At 42.2% G+C, this 23,171-nt stretch overlaps 1 protein-coding gene across 1 annotated transcript in view; it reads left to right on the top strand.

Annotated features, from left to right (window-relative positions):
- Nucleotides 1-23,171, top strand: part of LOC311237924 (cyclic nucleotide-gated channel beta-3-like) — a gene marked incomplete at both ends in the record, with an annotated part of 100,224 nt that overhangs the window by 5,445 nt on the left and 71,608 nt on the right. Inside the window, 5 exons of the mRNA XM_084325899.1 lie at nt 525-705; nt 11,960-12,114; nt 14,920-15,246; nt 17,808-18,016; nt 20,488-20,538. Coding sequence (XP_084182025.1) covers nt 525-705; nt 11,960-12,114; nt 14,920-15,246; nt 17,808-18,016; nt 20,488-20,538 — 923 coding nt within the window. The remainder of the gene's footprint in view (nt 1-524; nt 706-11,959; nt 12,115-14,919; nt 15,247-17,807; nt 18,017-20,487; nt 20,539-23,171) is intronic.

The raw sequence follows: 23,171 nt of genomic DNA, 5'->3' as shown, positions 1-23,171 counted from the left end.
GCAGGAATGCCAAAAGGAAAGCCTAAGTTCTATATATTACCATTGATGTGTAGCCATTTGAATGTTTTCCTGCATGTAATCATAATTTTTTAGATCCTTTCATCAGTATTACAATGCTCTTCAACAAACTTGATTTGAATCTGGGGGAGTTAGCTCTCCCAGTGAAACTCTTTGCTGTCAGGTGAAAATAAGTCACTCCACATGTAACAGAGGAGGCGCATGGTAGTCTATATGCCCTTCCCAGATCGACAGTAGGGCATTGTAACAACCAGGAAGGGAATTGGCATAAAGACTACACTGGGCATGTACAAAAAATATATATAACATTATTTGAAAGAGGTGCTATTTCACCTGGTAGACTTGACACTTTTGCTAAAAAAATTACATTTTGAGGAAGCACAAACAACATAGCCCACTAGAATGATATCCATCCATTCTTCACCTGACTTCAGAGCCAGCCCCAGCCGCTGTTGCAGCACCAGCTCCAGACCCAGCTCCAGACCCAGCTCCAGTCCCTGTTGCAGCACCAGCTCCAAACCCAGCTCCAGACCCAGCTCCAGCCCCTGTTGCAGCACCAGCTCCAGCCCCTGCTGCAGCACCAGCCCCTGCTACAGCACCAGCCCCTGCTGCAGCACCAGCCCCTGCTACAGCACCAGCCCCTGCCCCCGCAAACCCAGCCAACCCTGACCAACCTGGAGCAGAGGGGTAAGAGCAAAACATCTCACCTACTTCTGGGCCCTCATTTATCAATAATGCGTAGAAAGTGTTCTATTTTCGTTCCTAAGCATGGAATTTAGAATGTCTCTACATACAGAAAAAAACGGGATTTATCAAACGTGCATACACAGGTCCTATGCACACCTGCAAGTACTCTGTGTTGATAAATGCCACTTGTTCTATGCTCCGCGCTCGTGCACGATTTTAAGTATTTGCATACAGAACCGCCCGTAATGACCATATATGGTAATGAAACACCCCCATGAAATGTGGAAAAATTTACTAAGCCGAGCGAAAGCGTGTTATGGGAGAAATACGCGACAGGCTGACGGACTTGTACACGGTGATGTCGGATATCAACGACTTCCTAAAGACCATTGCTGCCTGGGCAGCGCAAAATACTTATAAAGACCGTTAACCACTGTTTGACGTTGGTGTCATTAATAACCATGCTAGATATGAATGCCTTTTTTCGTTTCGTTCTTTTAAAGTTCGATTAACACATTGTGCGCCATAAACGGCGTAAGTCGTTATTGCCCGCCATGCGTTGAATGCCAACAACGGCGTAAATAGTTTTTGGGATCAATATTAAATTTTTTTGCCATGGCATTCATAATTTATCCAGCCTCCCTCCGGACTGCAGCGGCACCCTGTCTGAGATTGCAACGCCTCAATACCGCTGCCTGGTGGATGGTCGGGCGGGTTACACTCACGCCAAACCGGAAGTGGCGATCGGTGCATCAAGGAAATTCCTCTGCCAGAGATATATTGTGGCGTGGATCAATATACACACTTGAGTGCATTTGGATTGCTTTCTAAACGCAATAATCGATATGATTTCGGCGTTTATTGCGCCATACAAACCGGAAATGGATCTAGGAGATTGACATCAAATAATTGGGATCTTTTTCCTCCAGTCTCATCGGCGAACGGTAAGAGGACACTAACGTTACTTTCAGCCCGATTGTCCATTTCTTTGTTTGCAATCAGTCTGATCAATATATCAACCCATACTAAATAAAGCCGTTACTGACGATCAAGGAATTAGAAACGACCCCCCCCCCCTTTCCTTCACGCATGATGAAGCATAATGTATACCGATCATACATTTGAATTTTTTAATATAGCGTGTATAGGAAAGAAACGTCAATCGATAATCTATCATATGCGTCAGGGCCTATAACTAGCGTTTTTGGAATTATAGCAGAAAAGCTTAAAAACATACTTATATTCTCGACGGTATTAACACAACAACGTATGAATGAAAAAATATAACGTTCCCACATCCGGAACGATAGATAATCGATGTTGAATGGGCCATAGTAATGCAGATATAGCTATAATATTTAAAAAGTTATAGCCCTGCAAAGAAGGTAAACATCTCCATAGGCTTACAGTGGTGGCAGACTGGGTATAATGATGGGCATACTGTGTGGCAATCAATGTGTTAATACCTGTTACGGCTCAGGTAGGTGTGTTGAACCCAAATGCAGTACAGAAGAAAGGTGCAGAGACGGTAGTTGCTCTTCTCACAAAAAACTGTTTCCTTTTATGAAACATCAAGAGCGATACTGGTATTAAACAAAAGAAAAACAAACTAAATAATAATTAAACAATAATCAAAGACACGGCAGCTGCATCCTCCAGGCCTGGAGCGACACGACTCTCCGTAGACAGCTACTCACGGTAACGTTAGATGAAGAACTGACAAATGAGAGAATAGACACAAGGCCATTATAAAGAGAGTCAAACACACAGCAGGGGGCAATCAGGACAACCTGGAAGAATAGAGAGGGTGAAATACTCCAGGGTGGTGCTAGGAGCTTTTACTCCTAGGAGAGAGTAAAAGACCCAAACGTTACAAATACCCAGGGATTAAAGTTCTCCATCAATTTGATTCCAAATCGTGATGGATTTTCCATCAATTGGCTACCTGGTATAATATGATAGAGGCATACAATCTATTCTGATGTCGGTATTAGGTAGCCTATATAAATGATATATAATAGCATAACCTACATTATGCAACAGTAACTTGTAAATAAAAACGTGCACTGAAAAGTTACAGTATGTAGATGGTTGATTATTTGTATGACAGTCAGTCAACCCTTGCAAAAAGTATCCGTTTTATTTAATCCTCGAGTCAACCTTCAAAAAACCCACTACCTGTCTCCCTAGTGACCGAATGTTACAATTTTCGTTCATGAATATCATCATTAACTTCAGTCCTCACCATACATATTGAATATTTATTCATTTTCAGGATTTTAACCATTTCTTAAATTAGGGTTGGGGTTAGGGTTAGGGTTACCCTAGGGTTACCCTAACCCTAACTCTAACCCTAACCCCCTTAACCCTAACCCTAACCTGTCCAGTTCTGCGACTAGGGTGAAAGGTGTGACACTTGTTGTTCACGCGCTTAACACTTTGGATGCCACTGGTGAACATGGTCAAAACATGGTTGAATGCCAGCACCCACCTCAATGATAGCGTTGTGAATGCATAATCTATGTCTTAAATTATGTGTCTAATCTGGCCGTCGCTTATCAATTACTTGTTTGCAGTCAACATTGTCGAAACGGATTGTTTTTTAATCGGTTCATTTCCGTTTTATACCATTTTGAAAAGCCCTTGTTTTCTTGAAAGTTTCATGAAAATATAAAGATTCCGTGATAAACGGCATTTACTGGAATATTCTGGAATACACAAAAACGTTGTAATTTTTCGGCCTATTTATGAATCGTTTTCAAATAAACACTAGATTATCGATAGTATAATGTGTACTTATGCACGCTAGAGAAGCGAGCTGAAAAATCTATTCTCTCATTTCCTGATCAGCACACACACACACGCACGCACGCACGCACGCACGCACGCACGCACGCACGCACGCACGCACGCACGCACGCACGCACGCACACACACACACACACACACACACACGCACGCACGCACGCACGCACGCACGCACGCACCCACACACACACACACACACACACACACACACACACACACACACACACACACACACACACACACACACATAGGGCAAACGCTGATATCTCTGTGAAAACAGATCCGATTATCCTAAGACTGGTAAAATAGATTCCTTACCTCAGATCAGATGTTCTCCAAAAAGATTATTCCAATTCCTGATTGCCATTCCAAATATCGATCGCGTTTATTGATTCAGCGCTGGGTACTGGAAATATGTATTCCACACTGTTTTCCGGCTCTGCAATCACTTCGATCTCTTCGGATGGCTTGCCGGATAAGTAAAATGAGGAAACTGGATTCCCCCCCCCCCCCCCCCATCAGTCTAATCCAATGGGGTGCAGTTACACAGGGAGAGACGATAGGGGGCGGTATTTTCCCAATGGAGCTCAGAGAGAGGTTGCTGCACTAACGTGAGACTAGATTGATGAAATATGAATTCAAATCGCTAATAAATTAAAAAAAATTACAAACAAACGCTATATAGCGTTGCTGGCATTCAACGGTCGGCATGAACTAACGATATATAGCGTCGTTGGCACTCAAAGTGTTTATAGTGATTGTTTTAAAAAAACAAACATGGATTATTGTAATGTGAGTCCAAGATGTGATACTGAGCTACTTTTTTGGCATATACATAAAATCTAGCCAACGCTATCCACAAACACACGTGAAGAAAACCCTAACCCTAACCCATTTGACCAGTTCTGCGACTAAGGTGCCTCGAGGGTTAAATAAAATTAGGTTTGGGTCGTGCGTTCCTCCCGGCCACCGGCAATGACTTATCAGCCAAATGCAATGATAAACCATGATGCATTCATTTGAAAATATCTATTCCAAATGCTATTTATAGGGTTTGACAATAATTACACTAATGTCGCTATTTTACAATTAACACTTTAACTGCCGGAAGACGCTTTTAGGCGTCCTTCCCCGCCATGCTCAAGTTGCAGAGGACGCCGTAACTCGTCTTTGATATCAATATTTCAAAAATCTGTGATCGAAATCATATTTTCTTTCCGGAGCCCTGAGATGTACTGGTGAGCTCCCATCAACTGTCTAACGGTTCGAGAGCGCCATCTGGTGGCAGATCGGCAGATCGGCCAAGAGGGAGGGGCGCGCCAAACAGGAAGTGCTCATCCATATGTGCTCCGGGCACTCGCGATCGGTAGCCGGACTCCATCTCAACACACTGGATGATCAATCGCTCGCCCTAACTCAATAAACAACGTTATTTGGACGTATATAGTATTATACAACCTGGAAATGGTTCATCAGGATAAACATCCCATAATCGAAAACGGTCTACACCACGCTGATCGTCCAACGGCGCGAGGAACATACGGTAAGATTCAGCGTTTTATTCTAACGTGTTCCATATAAACTGCTATGATGAACATATGACCCACTCTGGATGAATCATCTAACGCTGCCCACGGAATTATAAACGATCCCCCGCCCATCCGGTCATCATCAGATCATACGTAGATCATTCTAGAAGTACATCCAGTTGAAATTTTTCATCTCGCACAGATTCCTACCAAACTGTATTTCATCATCAATATAATGCATTTGGAGCTATAAATCACGTTCTGAAGAAAGCTGCAGAAAACGATAAAAACATACTTATACTTTAGACCATATTTTACTATGAATATGTGAATGAAAAAGTTTAACGTTGCTACACAATGAACAATACATATAGGACTTTGAATGGGCCCTAATAATGGCAATCTAGCAATAGGATTTAAAAGGTTATAGCCCTGCAAAGAAGGGGAACTTATCCATAGACAAATAGAGCTGGCAACAGATGGTATATCATGAATTTAACCTCCGGCAGCCAAAGTGTTAACTATAATGAATTACGGGTCATACCGAACACGTCAGTGTTGAAACTAATGCACAAAAGCGATGCAGTTTTCTTATTCTACCGCTTGGCGCCATGTACGCACGGTCTGAGCTGTGCGTAGATATACGCACAATCTCAAGCACACGTTCATTTCGATAAGTGCCACACTTTGCTTAGAAATGATCGTACGCACGGTTTACGCACATATCTGTGCGTACGCACCATTGATAAATGAGGGCCCGGGCCTGGTTCTTTTCCAAGTACAGCAGATGACCATCGAGTCAAATGTTGGGGACGACTGAGGGGAGAAGCAGTCAACAAGCCACGATGAACAAGCACATGAGCTTGTTTGAGGTGTTCAAATTAACAATGTTTTCAAACTGAATTATCTTAAGATGGTAAGCTGGAGTGTTGTGTATACGTTCATAGCCGAAGGCCTGGGACACGCGCCTATACCTGCATGAGCAGCATGTGTGCACCGCCAGCCTGATCTCGCTTAAAATATGGAAATAAAGTACTTATTGACTACAGGAATATGGTTATAGCCATAAGTAATATATTGACGCATTTACAAACATTTACAATGTGTACGTATTACAAATAAGTACATATATTACATATTCAATTTCTTTCAGAAAGCGTTTAAATTCCTCTGCTGGGGAGCGAATCCGGGGCACTCACATGAGAGACAAGTGCCTTTACCTCAAGACTAAGACACACTTTTCTGATAGCCTTGCCCAAACCCTAACCACACCATAACCATCAAACCCTAACCTTAACCCTAACTTTCTATCTTTTTTTTTTATCTACTTTTTCTCCCCATTTTTCTATTTTTCTCCCGTCCCCAATTTCATATTATCCAATTCTACCCTCCCCTGTCGTGAACGTTGTTAGGCCATGCCTCCCACAAGCCGGCTGCAATGTGGACGAAGCCTTGCATCACGTGTCCCCTCCGGTACTCGAGGAGGCAGCCGTCGCATCTTTTCACCTGCACAGCGCGATCTCTCAGCGTCGGGGGTCTGCGTGGGAGGGACACGCCGCCTCCGTCGCTTCCTGATTCTACTGCGCAGGCGCACCAACCGACCTGTAGGAGTTGCTGTCCACAACATCCGATCCCCACCCACCAGCTTCGCACCCCCTAATACTGCCAATTGTATTAGTATGACCGACCAGCCAAGCTGGTAGCAACGCAGAGGGCTGGGCTCGAACCCAGCATCTCCTGCGTTGGTGGCGAGCGTCTTGCCCACTGCGCCACCTAGCCGCCCGACCCTAATTTTCTATCTTAACCACAACCGTGTGTGTATCAAGGTGGATGGATGATTTAGTCTAGTGGTGAGAGCACTCGCATACAAGACTTCAATATATTACGTATGGCTATAACATAACATACATGATGTACATTTTCTCCTGTGGTCGATTAGTCCGAGGTGGTATGCATTGTATGCATCCATTACGTTGGACTAAACATCAGACTACACATGTTCAGCCTGATTTTGACACGATTTTGTCGTGGCCAACACATCTCCAGCATTAATGCCTGATGGGCCCTTTTCACAGCAGCCATTTGCCATGTCATTGCAGGGTAAACATATAGGTGTAGTTAATCACATTAATTAGGGTTCCATTCCATTTAGGTACCAGAACCAGAATAAACCTCTTGAATCTTAAACCGTTTCAGTGAGACAGCATTCACAATACCAGGGCCCTGGCTCCAGCACGCCTAAATGGAATGGAACCCTGATTACTGTGATTAACTACACCTAACTACATGTTTACCCTGCATTGGCATGTCAAAATGGCCACTGTGAAAAGGGTCTATTATAGGGTGACCATATTGTGGTTTCCAAAAAAGAGGACACTCTGCCTCCAGCCTCAAGATACTCAATGATACTCGAAGTTTACTCAACGATGCCTTATCATTTTAATATATTTAAAGTATGCCTCCTCTGTATGGATAGACAATTATTATTTATATTATTATTTTATATAACAACCTAATATTATCTCTATAACCAAAGTTACTCAACATGGTTTATTATGCCTAAAGTAATCTCTCTGACAAATCTCAATATTACAAAAATAACTTTAAAATCAACCCATAACAAAATAATAGCTCTTTTCAAGTCTTACTGGACAAAATAAATAACCCAAAAAATATGAATTAATGTTCTAAATAAAAATATATCTTTGTATCTTTTCAATGTAATGTAAATTATAAAACAGTAACCTCACAAATATACTCAAGTGCACTATGCAGTTTTGGATTTGTTCACATTTGCATAACTTGCAATTAGTGTACAAAACAAATTTATTACACACATGATCCTTGATTGTATCATAAGCATCTTATGTCATGATAATTATGAACGTTGGAAACAGCGAACGGGCATCGTTACCCCTTGTATTGTGACATAATCAAAGACACCCTGATGAAAAGTCTTAGCATGTTTTTTTTTTTTTTCTTCTAGCGTGACAATTCCTGTGCGGTGATCTGTCAGGGACAAACGCACAGTGCGCCCCCGTCTTCTGGGCCGAGACACAGCAAGGTTTTATGATGCTATACCTAATGCGACCGAGACTAAAATATTGTGTAGTCTGATCCCGGCATTGGATGCACTGTGGTTATTACCCCTCATCTCCTCCCAACCGCCTTGACGTTTCCAAAATGGAGGCCCGCCAAGGCGTTTGCAATCTACACCAGTATCAAATGAATGGCCCAATCAAGACTAATTGATCCAATTCTCTGGTCAGATGGAGGTTAGCGAGAGAGAGAGAGAGAGAGAGAGAGAGAGAGAGAGAGAGAGAGAGAGAGAGAGAGAGAGAGACCTATGGTCTAACACAAACACTGCACATGGGGCTCTTGTTCTGCAGCGGCCAGGTAGTAGATTAGATGAGCTGAAAGGGGCTTAAAGGCTTTTCAGCTTCTTCGATATAAGAAGCTCACTGGTGTCAGCCACTTGCAGCAAAAGCAATCAGTCATGACATGTAAAAGACAAATACAGCAGAGGAGGAGTGAGAGGATGTTTTTTAGGTTGTAAAGGCACGTCACGTTATGTTCACAAGACATGTTTGAAATGTTCCAATAAATAGAGAAAACGTGTGTTTGACGAGAGCATGCAAGGCTCTGTGTGGAGGAGCGGTGAGAGGGGCGTCACCTGTCAGCTTCCTGGACATGTGGAATAAATAGCCATGTGTGTAAGTGTCTAGAGCTCAGAGGTGAGAGATGCTAGTTAGTACGCTGCACTGAGGGTTAATTAACAGTGTCTAGATTAGGGCACAACCCCTAATAGCAATGGCCTAAAAATGGAAGACCATGTCTCAAGGATTGGAGGATCAAGAAAAGAGGGCGGGGGATTTGAGATGGGTCAGTTACATCCACTGGTGAGTTACGTCTCATGTTGGATGGTCTTTTTTTGTTCCCTGGCCATTGCTATTAGCGGCTGTGGCCTAATATAGACACTGTTAACCCTCAGTGCAGCGTACTAACTATAGCCTCTCACACCTCGTCATCTATTTATTGGAACATTTCCAACATGTCTCCTGCGCCATGTGAACGTAACAAGGCCGTTAAGACCTAAAAACTATCATCACTCCTTCTCTGCTGTATTTGTTTTTTACATGTCGTAAAAAAAATAAAGAAATATTGCATTTGCCGTAAGTGACTGGCATTAAGCATTTTTGACCACTTGACTGAATCGATAAACATCCCTTCAAATACCACATTAGGACACCAAGACCTTGAGGAACACCATAGAAAAATGTATGTGATATTTGTACTGCATGCAAACAGCTGCATTATGTTTTTGCCTAAAACTGCATGGGATTAGCATATGTACAGTATGTAAAGGGGAGACTTGTGGGCAGGGGCGTAGCTTAGGATGATTCCAAGGGCCCAGCACTGGGGGGGGCCCAAACATTTTTTTTTTTTTTTTTTTTTTTACTAGACATCACTCATGTGTATTATTGATGCTCTCATTGATACTATGTTTGTTTCTGAAGTGTGTGTGTGTGTGTGTGTGTGTGTGAGATATATAGAGAGAGAGGGGGGGCTTTGGTAGACTATTGCATTGGTCCATTCATTGAAGATGAACGCAATGCGACATCCTTTACTAGGCTCACCCACCAACAGTGCAGGTGCTCAACTGCTGATCCGAATGTATAGGTAAAAACCATATTATGCGTTTTCATCAATAAAAAAATGGCAAAAAAAAATCCGCTTACGCGCGCTCACATTCACTGGGGGCCTACGAATACATTCTTTCATGGGGCCCAGAATCTGGAGCTACACCCCTGCTTGTGGGTACTCATAGAACACATTTTCATTCATATATCTTGAGGTGAGAGGTCAAGTGTCCTCTTTGAAATTGGCAATGACATTTTTCCCCTCACAAAATGTTTGCCTAACTTTGGAGCATTATTACCCCCTTTCCCAACAAGCTACCATGACATGGTTGGTACCAATGGATTAGGTCCTCTAGTTTCATATGATACCTCTGGAAGACAGTAATGTATCTTCAATAACTAGCTTTAAAACTGAGCCCGCTACAGCCTCTGGAAGACAGTAATGTATCTTCACTAACTAGCTTTAAAACTGAGCCCGCTACAGCCTCTGGAAGACAGTAATGTATCTTCACTAACTAGCTTTAAAACTGAGCCCGCTACAGCCTCTGGAAGACAGTAATGTATCTTCACTAACTAGCTTTAAAACTGAGCCCGCTACAGCCTCTGGAAGACAGTAATGTATCTTCACTAACTAGCTTTAAAACTGAGCCCGCTACAGCCTCTGGAAGACAGTAATGTATCTTCACTAACTAGCTTTAAAACTGAGCCCGCTACAGCCTCTGGTCGCCAACATTCCTGCGGGTCTCTGAGGGTTAAAAGCTATCTCCTCTTTTCCAGCAGTGTATAAAATCTCTGAATGTATTTTAAAATATTTTCTTTGGACATCCCATGTATTTGGAGAAGTTAATCTAAATCACTTGGTGTGTGCACAGTGCATTCGATATATCACAAGAAATGACTCAACCTCGACTGTCTTTAATTATGAATGAACACAACACTGTTAACTTACCATCTTTAGATAATAAAGTTTGAAAACATTGTTAATCTGAAACCTTTAAATGACTTAATATGGTTCTTAATGTGAGGTACTTAATTACTACAATGAAGTTAATTAAATCTGAAAGGCAGCTGATTCAGACCTGTTGTCTCCTAGGATAGTTGCTCTATCTACAAAAATGCAACTTTTGTCAAAACTTATTTTCCAATGTGTTTTTAAATGGATCCTCAGTGGGTTGACTCGGTTGCCTGGGTCATGAACTATTTTGCAGCCTAAAAATGGAAGACAATGTCTGCTGTAAAATCCATTATTACAGTCATCCAAAACCCTGGGATTGGGGCCGTACCGTATATTGGGGGTCCACTGATGTGAAAACGCGGTCCCATATTAAAACTACTGAAACTGAGATGACTATAATGATGTTTGATTGTTATTTTGATTGGGGGGGGAGGGAATCACCCATGCCTTCTGGACTGTTGAAGTCGTGCACATGCCTGTATACCGTTGTCATTAAATAGCAGCTTGAAATTGTCACACTGTAGAAGTGAAAGCAGTCATGCATTTAAAATGTGTGGGTCACACATATTATTTTATAATCTCGTGGCAAAATTATACATACCGGTACGAGGTCTATGCAAGACACAGCCAGTAGAGTACAGTACCATCAATACTATTAAAGGTAGAATCAGTAATGCCATCAAACAGTGACCTCCAGGCAAGAGAGCATTTTGTTTTGGTGTGATGTGTGGGTTGGATGTGGGGATAGGTTTGGAGAAATGCACACTATAAAAAGTGAATTTATAGCTATATAAATACATTATACACTAATATTTGAGCTATAGTAACGTATTATACTGTCAATCCATCTCCAGACCTCTTGGTAGAGCCTGAGGTGTGTCCAGCAATTCAACCCCTCCCCTATCCACACATCCAACCCACACATCACACCACAACAAAAAAAATTAACAAAGTGCAATACCAAGTGGGGCTATTTTGCCTAGAGGTCACTGTTTGACAGAATTACAGATTCTACCTTTAAAGGTAGGTTGTACAATCTTTATAAACCTAACTCTTACCTTAAACGTGATCATAACCTAACTGGAGACCTCATGCCTCAACTAGTGTTGAAAACTAGCACTTGTGCTATAAACACGCAAAACAACACATCTGGTCTGTCCACTGTGACTGGTCCAATGTAATCATTCATTCAAAAAGATATGAGCTACTTTGCAGCTTAGCAAAGGAGAGAAAACCAAAGAGTTCTAAATTAAAACTAGGTGTGAAAACCTACTGTTTTGAAAAACAAGGCTCTTTGTAATCATGGCCGTCTCTCTTTGTAGCCAGGAGCAGGCCCCTCCACGGCCCATAGTGATCAACAGGTACTCAGACCAGCAGCTCATACACATCGTACAATGCATGAGAGAGAGGACGGCACTGTACAAGGAGAAAGTAGCTGACAAGTTCGCCTCATCCCCAGAAATCACCCCCCCAGTCAGTAAGTCCACACACACACACACACACACACACACACACACACACACACACACACACACACACACACACACACACACACACACACACACACACACACACACACACACACACACACACACACACCCCTAGAATTATAAGAGGATGTGTTAGTGTCGTCATAGACACATTGTCTCTCAGTGCTGAAAGACTTCTGTGAGAAGTTGGGGCTGTGATCCACCATTCTAGACATGGCCCCCGCTGTATGTATGTATTTACACACAACACACAAGATACCTGGGTAGTTTAACTACATTTTTCAGTAACTTGCTAGTAGTTCAACTAAATGAAAATTGGCAGTGATTTTAGTGGTTAATAACTTTTATTCTTATTATTATTTTTAGTGCTATAGATAACATTGAGCTAGATAACAGATGTTGCACTAGAGCACCAGCATGTCATTTATACAATCAGGTGAATTCCATGTGGGGAAATGGGAAGTAGGGATACATGCCTGCAACATGTAAACAACAACATTCATTTTGGACCAACACAAATGTTTTTAAATTATACAAATTAATCAATACATTTCTTTGGAGGGGAAGCAATACTTTTATTGTGCACCTTTCTAAAAGCTCTGTGGATTTATTTAAAAATAAATGTATCTAAATAAAAATGTTATCTATAGTACCTTTAACTACTGGAACTACATATTTGGCTGTAGGGTTATAAACAACTAAGCTGACAGACAAGACTATTTTTTATTAAATGGTAAAGTTGGTGAAGTCATACAGTTGGTAGGCCTAAAATGGTCTAAAATGAAATGTACCAGTTCAAGATAAACAAGTGTTGCATTAACATCTCCAAAAAGATGTACTGATACAAATTCATATTTTGATCATTATGAGGTCCCCTGCTGAAGCCATTTTGTTCCACTAATCTTCCATAACACAGCACTGTCCCTTTGGTGATGGTGAGACAGGAGCCATCACAGCAATCAGCTGAGTTAGTTTGTTCCTGCCTCCAGTGTATTATCCCATATTGTCCAGTAGGAGGAGGCATATGAACACAGATGTTCTTCCTGGTCCATTCTTTACTCCTCCGCTGCACACTATTTGGTTAGATGAGCCTTTTATGTTTTACTGAAAACCTCTCGTTCTTCTGTTCACAATTGCAACTGTGAAGTGAATGTATTAAATCTGAAAGGCAGCTAAAAAAAATAGTGTATTGTTGTCAGTGCCCAGGAGAATAGCTCTATCTACAAAAAGTTGTTTTACTTTACTTAGTTACTTTTTCCAAGTAACTTTAGTTAACCAAACTATATTAGACCTACTTCTGAGGATAGCTTTGCTGTAGTACAACTTCTTCCAGTGTGAAGTAATTGGTAGCTTCCAAAACAATGCTTTCCCAACACTGTATACAGTACACATTTATATGTGTGTGTGTGTGTGTGTGTGTGTGTGTGTGTGTGTGTGTGTGTGTGTGTGTGTGTGTGTGTGTGTGTGGGGGGGGGGGGTATACATATGACAATTTGATATGTATATCATTGTACATACCTTCATTGAAATTCAAAACAGACACTCATAGCTCCCATCTTTCATACAGTAAAATTACACAAATCATAATTTTGGCAAACCACACCATCCTCCTGTCAATGTACCCAGTTAGTTAGCACTTCACCAAGCAGTTTCTCTCTCAGTTCTTACGCGATCAGAATCAGAGAGACGCTTTTATTCTGCAACATGTACAGGGCCTCCTAAGGCCAGTGCATGGGGACATCGCCACAAACTAGAAACACTAGACTACTAGTGCTACTGTATGTACACTGCAGTACATGACTATTAGTAGTGTGGCTGAGGGGGGAGGTGTAGTGAATGTAGAGAGTGTTAGACCAGTAGAACGTTAGACCAGTGTACAGTACCATGAGGTAGTTATACTGAACATAATAGGTAGCCTATATTACATCAAGTTAAAGGGGAAGTTCACCAAAAAACAATGCTGATTTATTTTGGCCATAATCTCGCACGCATCCAAAACAGTTTTGCACACATTAATTTAGTTTGACAGTTATTGAGAGCAAATAAGTTTGTCATCGGGGTTTGACGTCTGTAATGTCATCGTGGACATTGAATCCTTGTTTTGTGTTAATTACAGCCCCATGAAATGATGTACCGTACTTTTCGGACTATAAGCCGCAGCTTTTTTCCCCATTTTTCGACCCTGCGGCTTATATAACGGTGCAGCTTATATGTGGACCAAACCCGAAGATATTGCTTTTTTTACTGCATTGAAATGTTATTTATCTGTTCCCTTATTTGCTAAACTTAATACAACTTGTAAATGAGTTAATTCTTGTTATTTGTCCGACAGTATTGTGACAATCCCCTCTGTGCACGAACCCTTACATATGGTAATTAAACATTAAAACACCTGCGGTTTATAGTCCAGTGCGGCTTATATATGTACACATCATTCAATTTAGCTGCTGCGGCTTATAGTCAGGTGCGGCTTATAGTGCGAAAAGTACGGTAGATGATAAAATAGCAATACCTTGTCTTATATGGACTGCTACCTTATTATTTCTTTGAGCTACAGTATAATTAACACAACACAAGGATTCAATGTCCCCGATGACATCACTGGTGGCCATATTCAAATTAATTTACTTTAAAACTGTCAAACTAAAGTAATGCGTGCAAAACTGTTCAGAGTTTTTGGAAGTGTGCAAGATTATGTGCGATACAAAACTGTGTTTGTTTTTCGGCGAAGTGGCCCCTCAAGTGTAACCCATAATAACCCCCCTCCTTGTGTCCCGCTCTCTCTCTTAAAGCGCCTGTGATGCGCCAAGACGAGTACGATAGAGTCATAGAGGAGAGAAAGAGGAAAGCGGAGGAGGACCGCATCAAGAAGGAGGAGGCCGACAATAAAAAGAAAGAAGAGCAGGAGAAGAAGAAGAAGGAGATGGATGAGAAGAAGAAGAAGGATGCGGAGGAGAAGAAGGTGAAGGAGGAGGAGGAGAGGATAAACGCTGCCAAGGAGAAGAAGGACATTAAGGACGTGCTCAAGAACCTCGTCTGGTCTACCGTGGACATGTGCTTTAAACCCCTGGAGGACATCATGGACCCGGTGTTGGGCGTCACTATAGACCCCCTTGCAGGTACCATCTGAAGGAAAAACACACCCTGTGCTGCACAGTTCCTTCACTTAACCCTTTCACTACCACACTACCAAAGAGTTAACCCTTTCAATGCGACACTACAGAAGGATAACCCTTTCACTGCCACACGACATAGGGTTAACCCTTTCACAACCACACTACAGAAGGTTAACCATTTCACTACCACACTACACCGTCTGTAGTGTGGTAGTGAAAGGTTTCTGTAGTGTGGTAGTGAAAGGGTTAAGTAAAAGTAGAAATACCCGGTAAAAGTCCTCCATTAAAAATGTTACTCAAGTAAAAGTAGAGGACGTATTAGATATTGGATGTACTTAAGTATCGGAAGTGTGTATCCTATACAATGTTTGTATGTTTCAGAGTGTGTTGGCTCAAAAATATATATTTTTTTATTTGACCAATAACATTCTGTGTGCGTTCCCGCTGCATATCATATAGAGTGATAAGACACCACAACCTCAATTCGATTTCTACTCGAATGTGACTATTTTTTTTGTCTATCGCGTGTCCTTTTCTTAACAGTTGCACTCGGTTATCCTAGTTAGGTTGAATAACTGTTATGGAATCCAAGTCACCACGATGCGGGTCAACTAATTCTGATCCACACGTGAATTAAATAACCACAATTGTAAAATGTAAATAGCTTGTTGTGATGAACTGATTAAAAACTCCAATCTGTTGAAAGATTTACTTCAAAGTGAGATGAAATGCATATATCATCCACAAAAACGGCTTGTTGGAATTTGGACAGACTAGTGTGTCCGGAGCGTGTGCCCGTTCAATCGATCAGATGACTGGTTCTCGAGATATGCATACGTTTGTTGCTATAGCGCCACCATCTGGCCAAATGGCACCCGATTCGACACTCCCCTTGGTCTTCACTCAGCAATACACCCACCAAGTGTGAAGTTGATCGGATGAACAGGTCTCAAGATATGCAAAGGACAGACACACACTATAGCACCACCATCTAGCCAAATGGCACCAAACGCCCCTCCCCTGAGTCCTCAGCAGTATAGAATAGAAGAAAAAACTAAAATCGAATTGATTATTGGTTATACCTGCCAATGCAGTGGTGTACTGTCAATTCAATTTGGCCAACTCATATCTGCCGATATATTGGAACGATGTTGGCCATTGAATATTGCATATCCGCCTGTGAGTTGTGGACATGTTTTCTTTGTTTTCTTTTCCAAAGTAGCCAGCAGACCTCGGTGCTGTCATTCTGCATTCACAGTCTAACTGTCTTTGCTTGAACACTTTTCAGCCCAAAAGGCCCTTGTCAAACAAATCATCACTCACCCATATACACTGTGCCCTTAACTCATTCTGCGCCAATGACGGAAAAAGTCGGGTTAACTCGCCATGCGTTGAGCGCCAATAACGAGAAATCTCGGGTTTTAATCGTTATTTCTTTTATTAGCTATGCACTCCATTTGAAACGATGTGGTTTGTTTTCTGGGCCGAGCTGAGCCGTGCGGGCGGGGTTTAAATACTCCGGCGAGGCAGGCGCTTACAACGATACATCTACGAGGCTGCCCCCCCCCCCCCCCCCCTTGTTCATATGCAATGCCGGAGAACGTGGGACGGACATCCACGACCAGTACTTGGAATGGCGGTCAGATAATTGAATTCTTTTTTTTGCATTACATCAGAGACATGGTAAGGACACTATATATCCAATCTTGCATTGATCTGATATTTTTTTCTCCCACGATCGAAGCTGTCTGTGTGGACTATGTGTGTGCTGTTTACCATTGGTGGCGGGGGGGGGGGGGGGGGGCATTTCATGGGTGCATGAGGAAGGATAATAACGATAATCTAGTGTTGATTTCAGGAAGATTCGATATCAGGCGAAAAATTACAACGTGATAACTGGATTTCACTAAAGGGCTATTATCGCATATTTTCCTGGGATTACTAAAAATCACCCAAACTATACTCATATTCAAAACGGTATAAAACGGAAATGTACGGATGAAAAAACAATCTGTTTTTTGTATGTTGACCAGAAGCAACTCACTGACAATCGACGGTGTTATTAGATCCATAGCTATAATATACAATATATTTTAAGCACTCGCAAGTGTAGCAGTCTCCCCATTGACTTACAGCGATGGCGTTCTACCCAGAAGGTAAACAGCGACCCCTGGCGCTGAATGAGTTAAAGGAGCTGCAGGCGGCCATTGATTTTGGGAAGACCTTAGAAATATTTTCAAAATCCTTAAACCAAACGCCCTTCCCAATCAGAATACATCAGGATGCTAGCAGCAGCTAGCTACTGTTATGCGCATAACAAGCCTGCGTGTCACTAGAGGGTTTGATAGACAGCTTGCTCATTCCAATCATTTGACTTGGTTGTTTGTTTGATTGGACGTAGTTGTTTTAGCTCTTGCCCCTTACCGAAATGACAAAAAAAAAATATTTCAGTGCCAAACGTCTTATCTTTTTGAGTACTGTTAAGATATAATAAGACATTTAAAATGTTGCCAAAAATCTGCGGCCGCCTATTGATCCTTTAACCCCTACCACACCACCCACAGACCGCAGCTACATCGTCTGGCTGGCTGTGGTGACGCTGGCCATCAACTACAACACGTGGTTCGCCACGGCCCGGCTGTGCTTCCCTTACCACACCGAAGACGCCATCCCTTACTGGTTTGCCGCCGACATGCTGGCCGACTTCATCTACCTCATGGATTCCGTCCTCTTCCAGGCCCGCAAGCAGTTCGTCAGAGGGGGCGACGTCATCGTAAGCCACCGTGACACTTTTTGTTCTGTTGTTTAACCCTTATTTTACCAGTTCACTAAGAAGATGTTCTTGTAGCGACAACTTGAGGGGACAGTTGCAGGGGATATCTTCTACTGATGATTGCTCAAGAGCACCTCGGAACTTGTTGAGGGAGGGAGAGTGTCTCTGTGTTTGGTTTTGTCTGTCTCACTGTCTCTCTCTCTCTCACTCTCTCTCTCTCTCTCTCTCTCTCTCTCTCTCTCTCTCTCTCTCTCTCTCTCTCTCTCTCTCTCTCTCTCTCTCTTCACCTCTTTCCCTCTGCTTTTTTGATGTAATTGAGAACAACTGTAAAAAAAGATAAGCCTGAAGAAGTCCACTATTATCCCTGTACCCAAAAAATCCAAGCCTGCTTGCCTCAACGACTACCGCCCTGTAGCTCTCACCTCCATAGCCATGAAGTGCTTTGAGAAGCTAGTAAAGGGCTACATCTGCTCCTCCCTCCCCATCAACATGGACCCCCTGCAATTTGCATACCGCCCCAACAGGTCCACGGAGGACGCCATATCCCATGTGCTGCACACAGCAGCATCACACCTGGACAAGAGGCAGGGGAACTATGTGAGAATGCTATTCATCGACTACAGCTCGGCATTCAATACCATAGTCCCCTCCATACTCATAGCCAAGCTCAGGGACCTGGGCTTGGGCTATGACCTCTGCCAGTGGGTCTTGGACTTCCTGACTGGCAGACCCCAGGTGGTGAGAGCAGGCAACTGCACCTCCTCATCCATCACCCTCAACATAGGGGCCCCCCAGGGCTGTGTTCTGAGTCCCCTCCTCTACTCCCTGTACACACACGACTGTGTGGCTCAGCGGAGTAGCAATACAATCGTCAAATTTGCTGACGACACAGTGGTGGTGGGCCTGATCTCTGCCAACGACGAGAGGGCCTACCTGGAAGAGGTCAAGGTCCTGGCGGGATGGTGCCAGGAAAACAGCCTCTCCCTGAACGTCAGCAAAACAAAAGAGATGATTGTGGACTTCAGGAGGTCGGGGGTCAAGGACTACAGCCCCCTCAGCATCGACGGGGCACCGGTTGAGAGAGTCAACAGCTTCAAGTACCTCGGAGCCCACATATCCGAGGACTTGAAATGGACCATACACATTAACAGTGTGGTGAAGAAGGCACGACAACGCCTCTACTTCCTCAGGCGCCTAAGGAAGTTCCAAGTCAGCCAGAAGATCCTTAAGAACTTCTACTCATGTACAATAGAGAGCATCTTGACCGGCAACATCACCTCCTGGTTTGGGAATAGCACTGCAAAAGACCAAAGCAGACTACAAAGAGTGACACGTTCAGCCGAACGCACAATTGGAGGGGGGCTCCCCACTCTCCAGAACATTTACAACAAGCGTTGCAAGGGGAAGGCTAAGAGAATTATTAAGGACTCGAGCCACCCGAACAACTGCCTCTTTGAACTGCTGCCGTCAGGCAAGCGACACAGGAGTCTCAAGGCGAGCACAGAAAGACTCAGAAGTAGCTTCTATCCCCAGGCCATCAGGCTGCTAAACGAACAATGAATGAACACTACACAACAACAACCACCAAACACACATAGCACACACATCCACACGCACACACTCACTTTAAACAAACACACTGTAGCACCCACTACACACACTTTATAGCACACACCCACTTTAAACAAACACACTGTAGCACCCACTCCCCACACTTTATATTTATGGATGAAGGATTGCACTACAACTCGTACACCTTACTGTAAATTGTACCTAAAATTGTACCTCATCCCACTTCTGCTTTGCACTAGATAGTACTGTACATTAGTACACTGCATAGTATTGTGTATTGTATATTATATGGTAACTCAGAACATTGTACATATGTCTATACCGAACAACTGTGACCTCATTCTTCTTCTAAATTCATGCTATATTATGTTATTATGTTATTTGATACTATCTTGTCTAGCACAGTCTCTGGAGCGTAACAGTAAGAAGCATTTTGTATGAAAGTATTCTGTACTTCTGTATGACAACTATTAAAGAACTTGAACTAATGCAACACACAAGCATAACATATTTGACTGAATATTGTTGCCATGTAGTTATATTAACATCATACCTGCAAGCGGATGTAGTCACCCTTACAAAAAATGCCATGGTATTTCCATCATTCTTTGGTCTACAATGATGGTAGTGAAGACCATGATACCATGATATGACCATCGGTATCAGGGTCTGACTCTGAATTGCATTATATCATGGTATTATAAGTACAAAAGTGGTACCATGGTGATACATAACTTTTATCGTGGTAGCACCATGGTAAATGATTCCTTCAATGGCCAGTATCATGGTAAAACTGAAATTACCATCATACTACCATGACAAGGCAGGTGGATAGAAATGTGATTATTGTGTCAGTGTAAGTCAGGTTAACCTCAGTCTTGTCATTTCCTGTCTTTCAGAAAGACAGAATCCAAACGAAGAAGAACTACAGAGGAACTGATAGATTCACGGTATTGTATCTGTTGTATTTGATATTCTGGCTCTGCACTGTGGGCTTTTTTTATGTATTCATTTATTTCCTTTTTGCTCTTGCTGTACGTAAATGGAACTTCACATTGTTGTTTCGATCCCAATGGATCTTCCATGGGTCTAAAGATAACAAGTGGCACAATCCTGAAAATTCAGACATTGAAAACCGTAAATAATCGCAAAACCTTTCTATTTCCAATGAGTAACACTTACACATTAACCTAAGGCTCTACTACTAAATTAGATGTATGTTGTTTTGTGGTTCTGCCTTCCTGCGGAGGTAGCCAACACCGTGCCCGCGGGCACCTGGTCACCCACAGGGACATGTTCTAAAAATAGTACTAACCACCATGGAGTTACCGGTACATTTAAAAAATATAGTATTTATATTTTTGAACATTAAATATATTTGGAATATCTGGTTGCGCATAACAGAGAGAGAGGCGCATGTCCCTGGCCTGGTTATATAATAAAATGGCAAAAAGAAGTGTTCAACGAGCATTGGAACTTGTTGTTGATGTTGAGGATTATCCAGAAAAATATAAATGAAGGGCGGGTGGGTCGGTGGGCGGGTGGGTGTGGATGGGGGGGGGGGGGGGGGGGGTAAATTGCAGGGAGATACTGGTCCAAGGCAACACCTAAATGTATGTATTTATGTTCAACACAATATAACTTTCCATATTAAACAATAATTCCATGGTAAATGTTATTTAATTGTATCTTACTTTATTATACATTTGTAATTTTATTTATATATATCATGTACTATATATGTACTTTATATTTATTATTCAAAATAAAACTATTCATTCATTCAAAGGTAATGTATGATGGTGACTTTACACTGCACCAGAAGTAAAGGGTAGGTTCCTCTGAATCATAAAAGGTATAACACTTGATACTGACTCAAAGAATAAGCTCAGAATTGGCAAAAATATAACACTATGTCGAGGCACGTGCACACATAGAGCCCAAGGGGTGCTTGAGCACCTGCCCTTTTGAGCCTCATAAAAAGTGCCCTTAAAAAAAAGTTTAAATTTTTTTTTTTACCATTACGCATATAGACTGCCCTTCCAACTGAGAAATGTCAGGATAGAATCCAAATATTAGGCAAAAAGAGAGAGATGCCCCATATTCCATTGCAGTTTGCACGGCCTCCTCAGCATGCCTCTCCGTGGACCTATATATTTTATGCATAGCGTGGGTGGTGATGATGATGATGATAGAAACCGCTGTGGCGCATACAGTTGAATGCTGGTATTACACTCATTGAGGGACACAAAGAAGTCAAGTCCGATGGGATTTGGGAATCTCAAATACATATCGGGATTGGAATAAAAAATGCATTTATATTAAACAATACAGAATATACAGCACTTCTTGGGGTCTGTAGGGTAAGCACTTATTCCCTCCCCCCTGAACATTTATGGAGATGTATGGGCCTTTTAAGTCAGTGATAAAAGTGTCTTTCACGGATAAGTGAGCTCCTGCACTGATTATTATAGTTCAATATTCAATATTTGATCACCAAAACCCCCCAAAAAGCATAAAAAGGGGGCCCCCCGCCCCGAAAAGGGTCCTTAAAAATCGGGCTTGCGCGCTTAGCACGCTCGGTTAAAACACACACAGGTATAGTGCCCTTTTCAGCCTTTGAGCACCTGCCCCTCTAAAGTCCTGTGCACGTCCCTGACTATGTCCAGCGAAACTTTGTCTATGTAGGCTTAGAGGGTTAAAAGGTGATCTGTGCAACTTAGTTATTCAGGAATTTTTATCAAACAAGTATAGCCCTTCGTACCCTTGAAGTAGTAGCTCTCAGTGCTATTTTAAAAACGCCATTCTGGTCAGTGTCATTTATATTCTGTCCAGTCTGTCCATTCAATGATGGGGAAGTGTTTAAATGCTTAAAACTATTGGGATTAATTGATTATAGCTTAAACAATATTTGATGATTATAATAAAACTATTCCCAAAAGTAGCATGTCAGAAAGCAAAAGAAGAGTACATTTTTGACAGGCTTAATATCTGGTTTGAAAACCTTTGGGGAAGGACGATAAAAGTTTAAATATCTAAACTTACTGCCACACATTCTGCTGTTGCGTCAGTGTTAGCAGATTTTGCGTCATCTTACATTCTAAAATAATAATACCAGGTCCGCCACAGTCTGAACACAGCATGAGTCAGCTTTTTCAGATGTGCCAGTAGAAAGCCTAATAGAAAGATGCAAGTTATTTACTGATACTACCGCTAACAGTATTAGAGAGAATGCTATTTTTTATTTAAATTATTTGTCATTATTAAATTTTCATTGGAAAACAGTATTAAAACGAGAAAGCTGCGTTTAGCACAAATCTCCACTAGTGAGAAGGAAGTTCCAAGTCAGTCAGAAGATCCTTAGGAACTTCTACTCATGTACAATAGAGAGCATCCTGACCGGCAACATCACCTCCTGGTTTGGGAATAGCACTGCACAAGACCGTAGCAGACTACAAAGAGTGACACGTTCAGCCGAACGCACAATTGGAGGGGGGCTTCCCACCCTCCAGAACATTTACAACAAGCGGTGCAAGGGGAAGGCTAAGAGAATTATTAAGGACTCGAGCCACCCGAACAACTG

Source organism: Notolepis coatsorum (assembly GCF_963971535.1).
Source record: "Notolepis coatsorum genome assembly, chromosome: 12".
Classification (NCBI taxonomy): domain Eukaryota; kingdom Metazoa; phylum Chordata; class Actinopteri; order Aulopiformes; family Paralepididae; genus Notolepis; species Notolepis coatsorum.
Note: the sequence above shows the minus strand (reverse complement) of the source record. Positions and strands in the feature narration are given on the sequence as shown.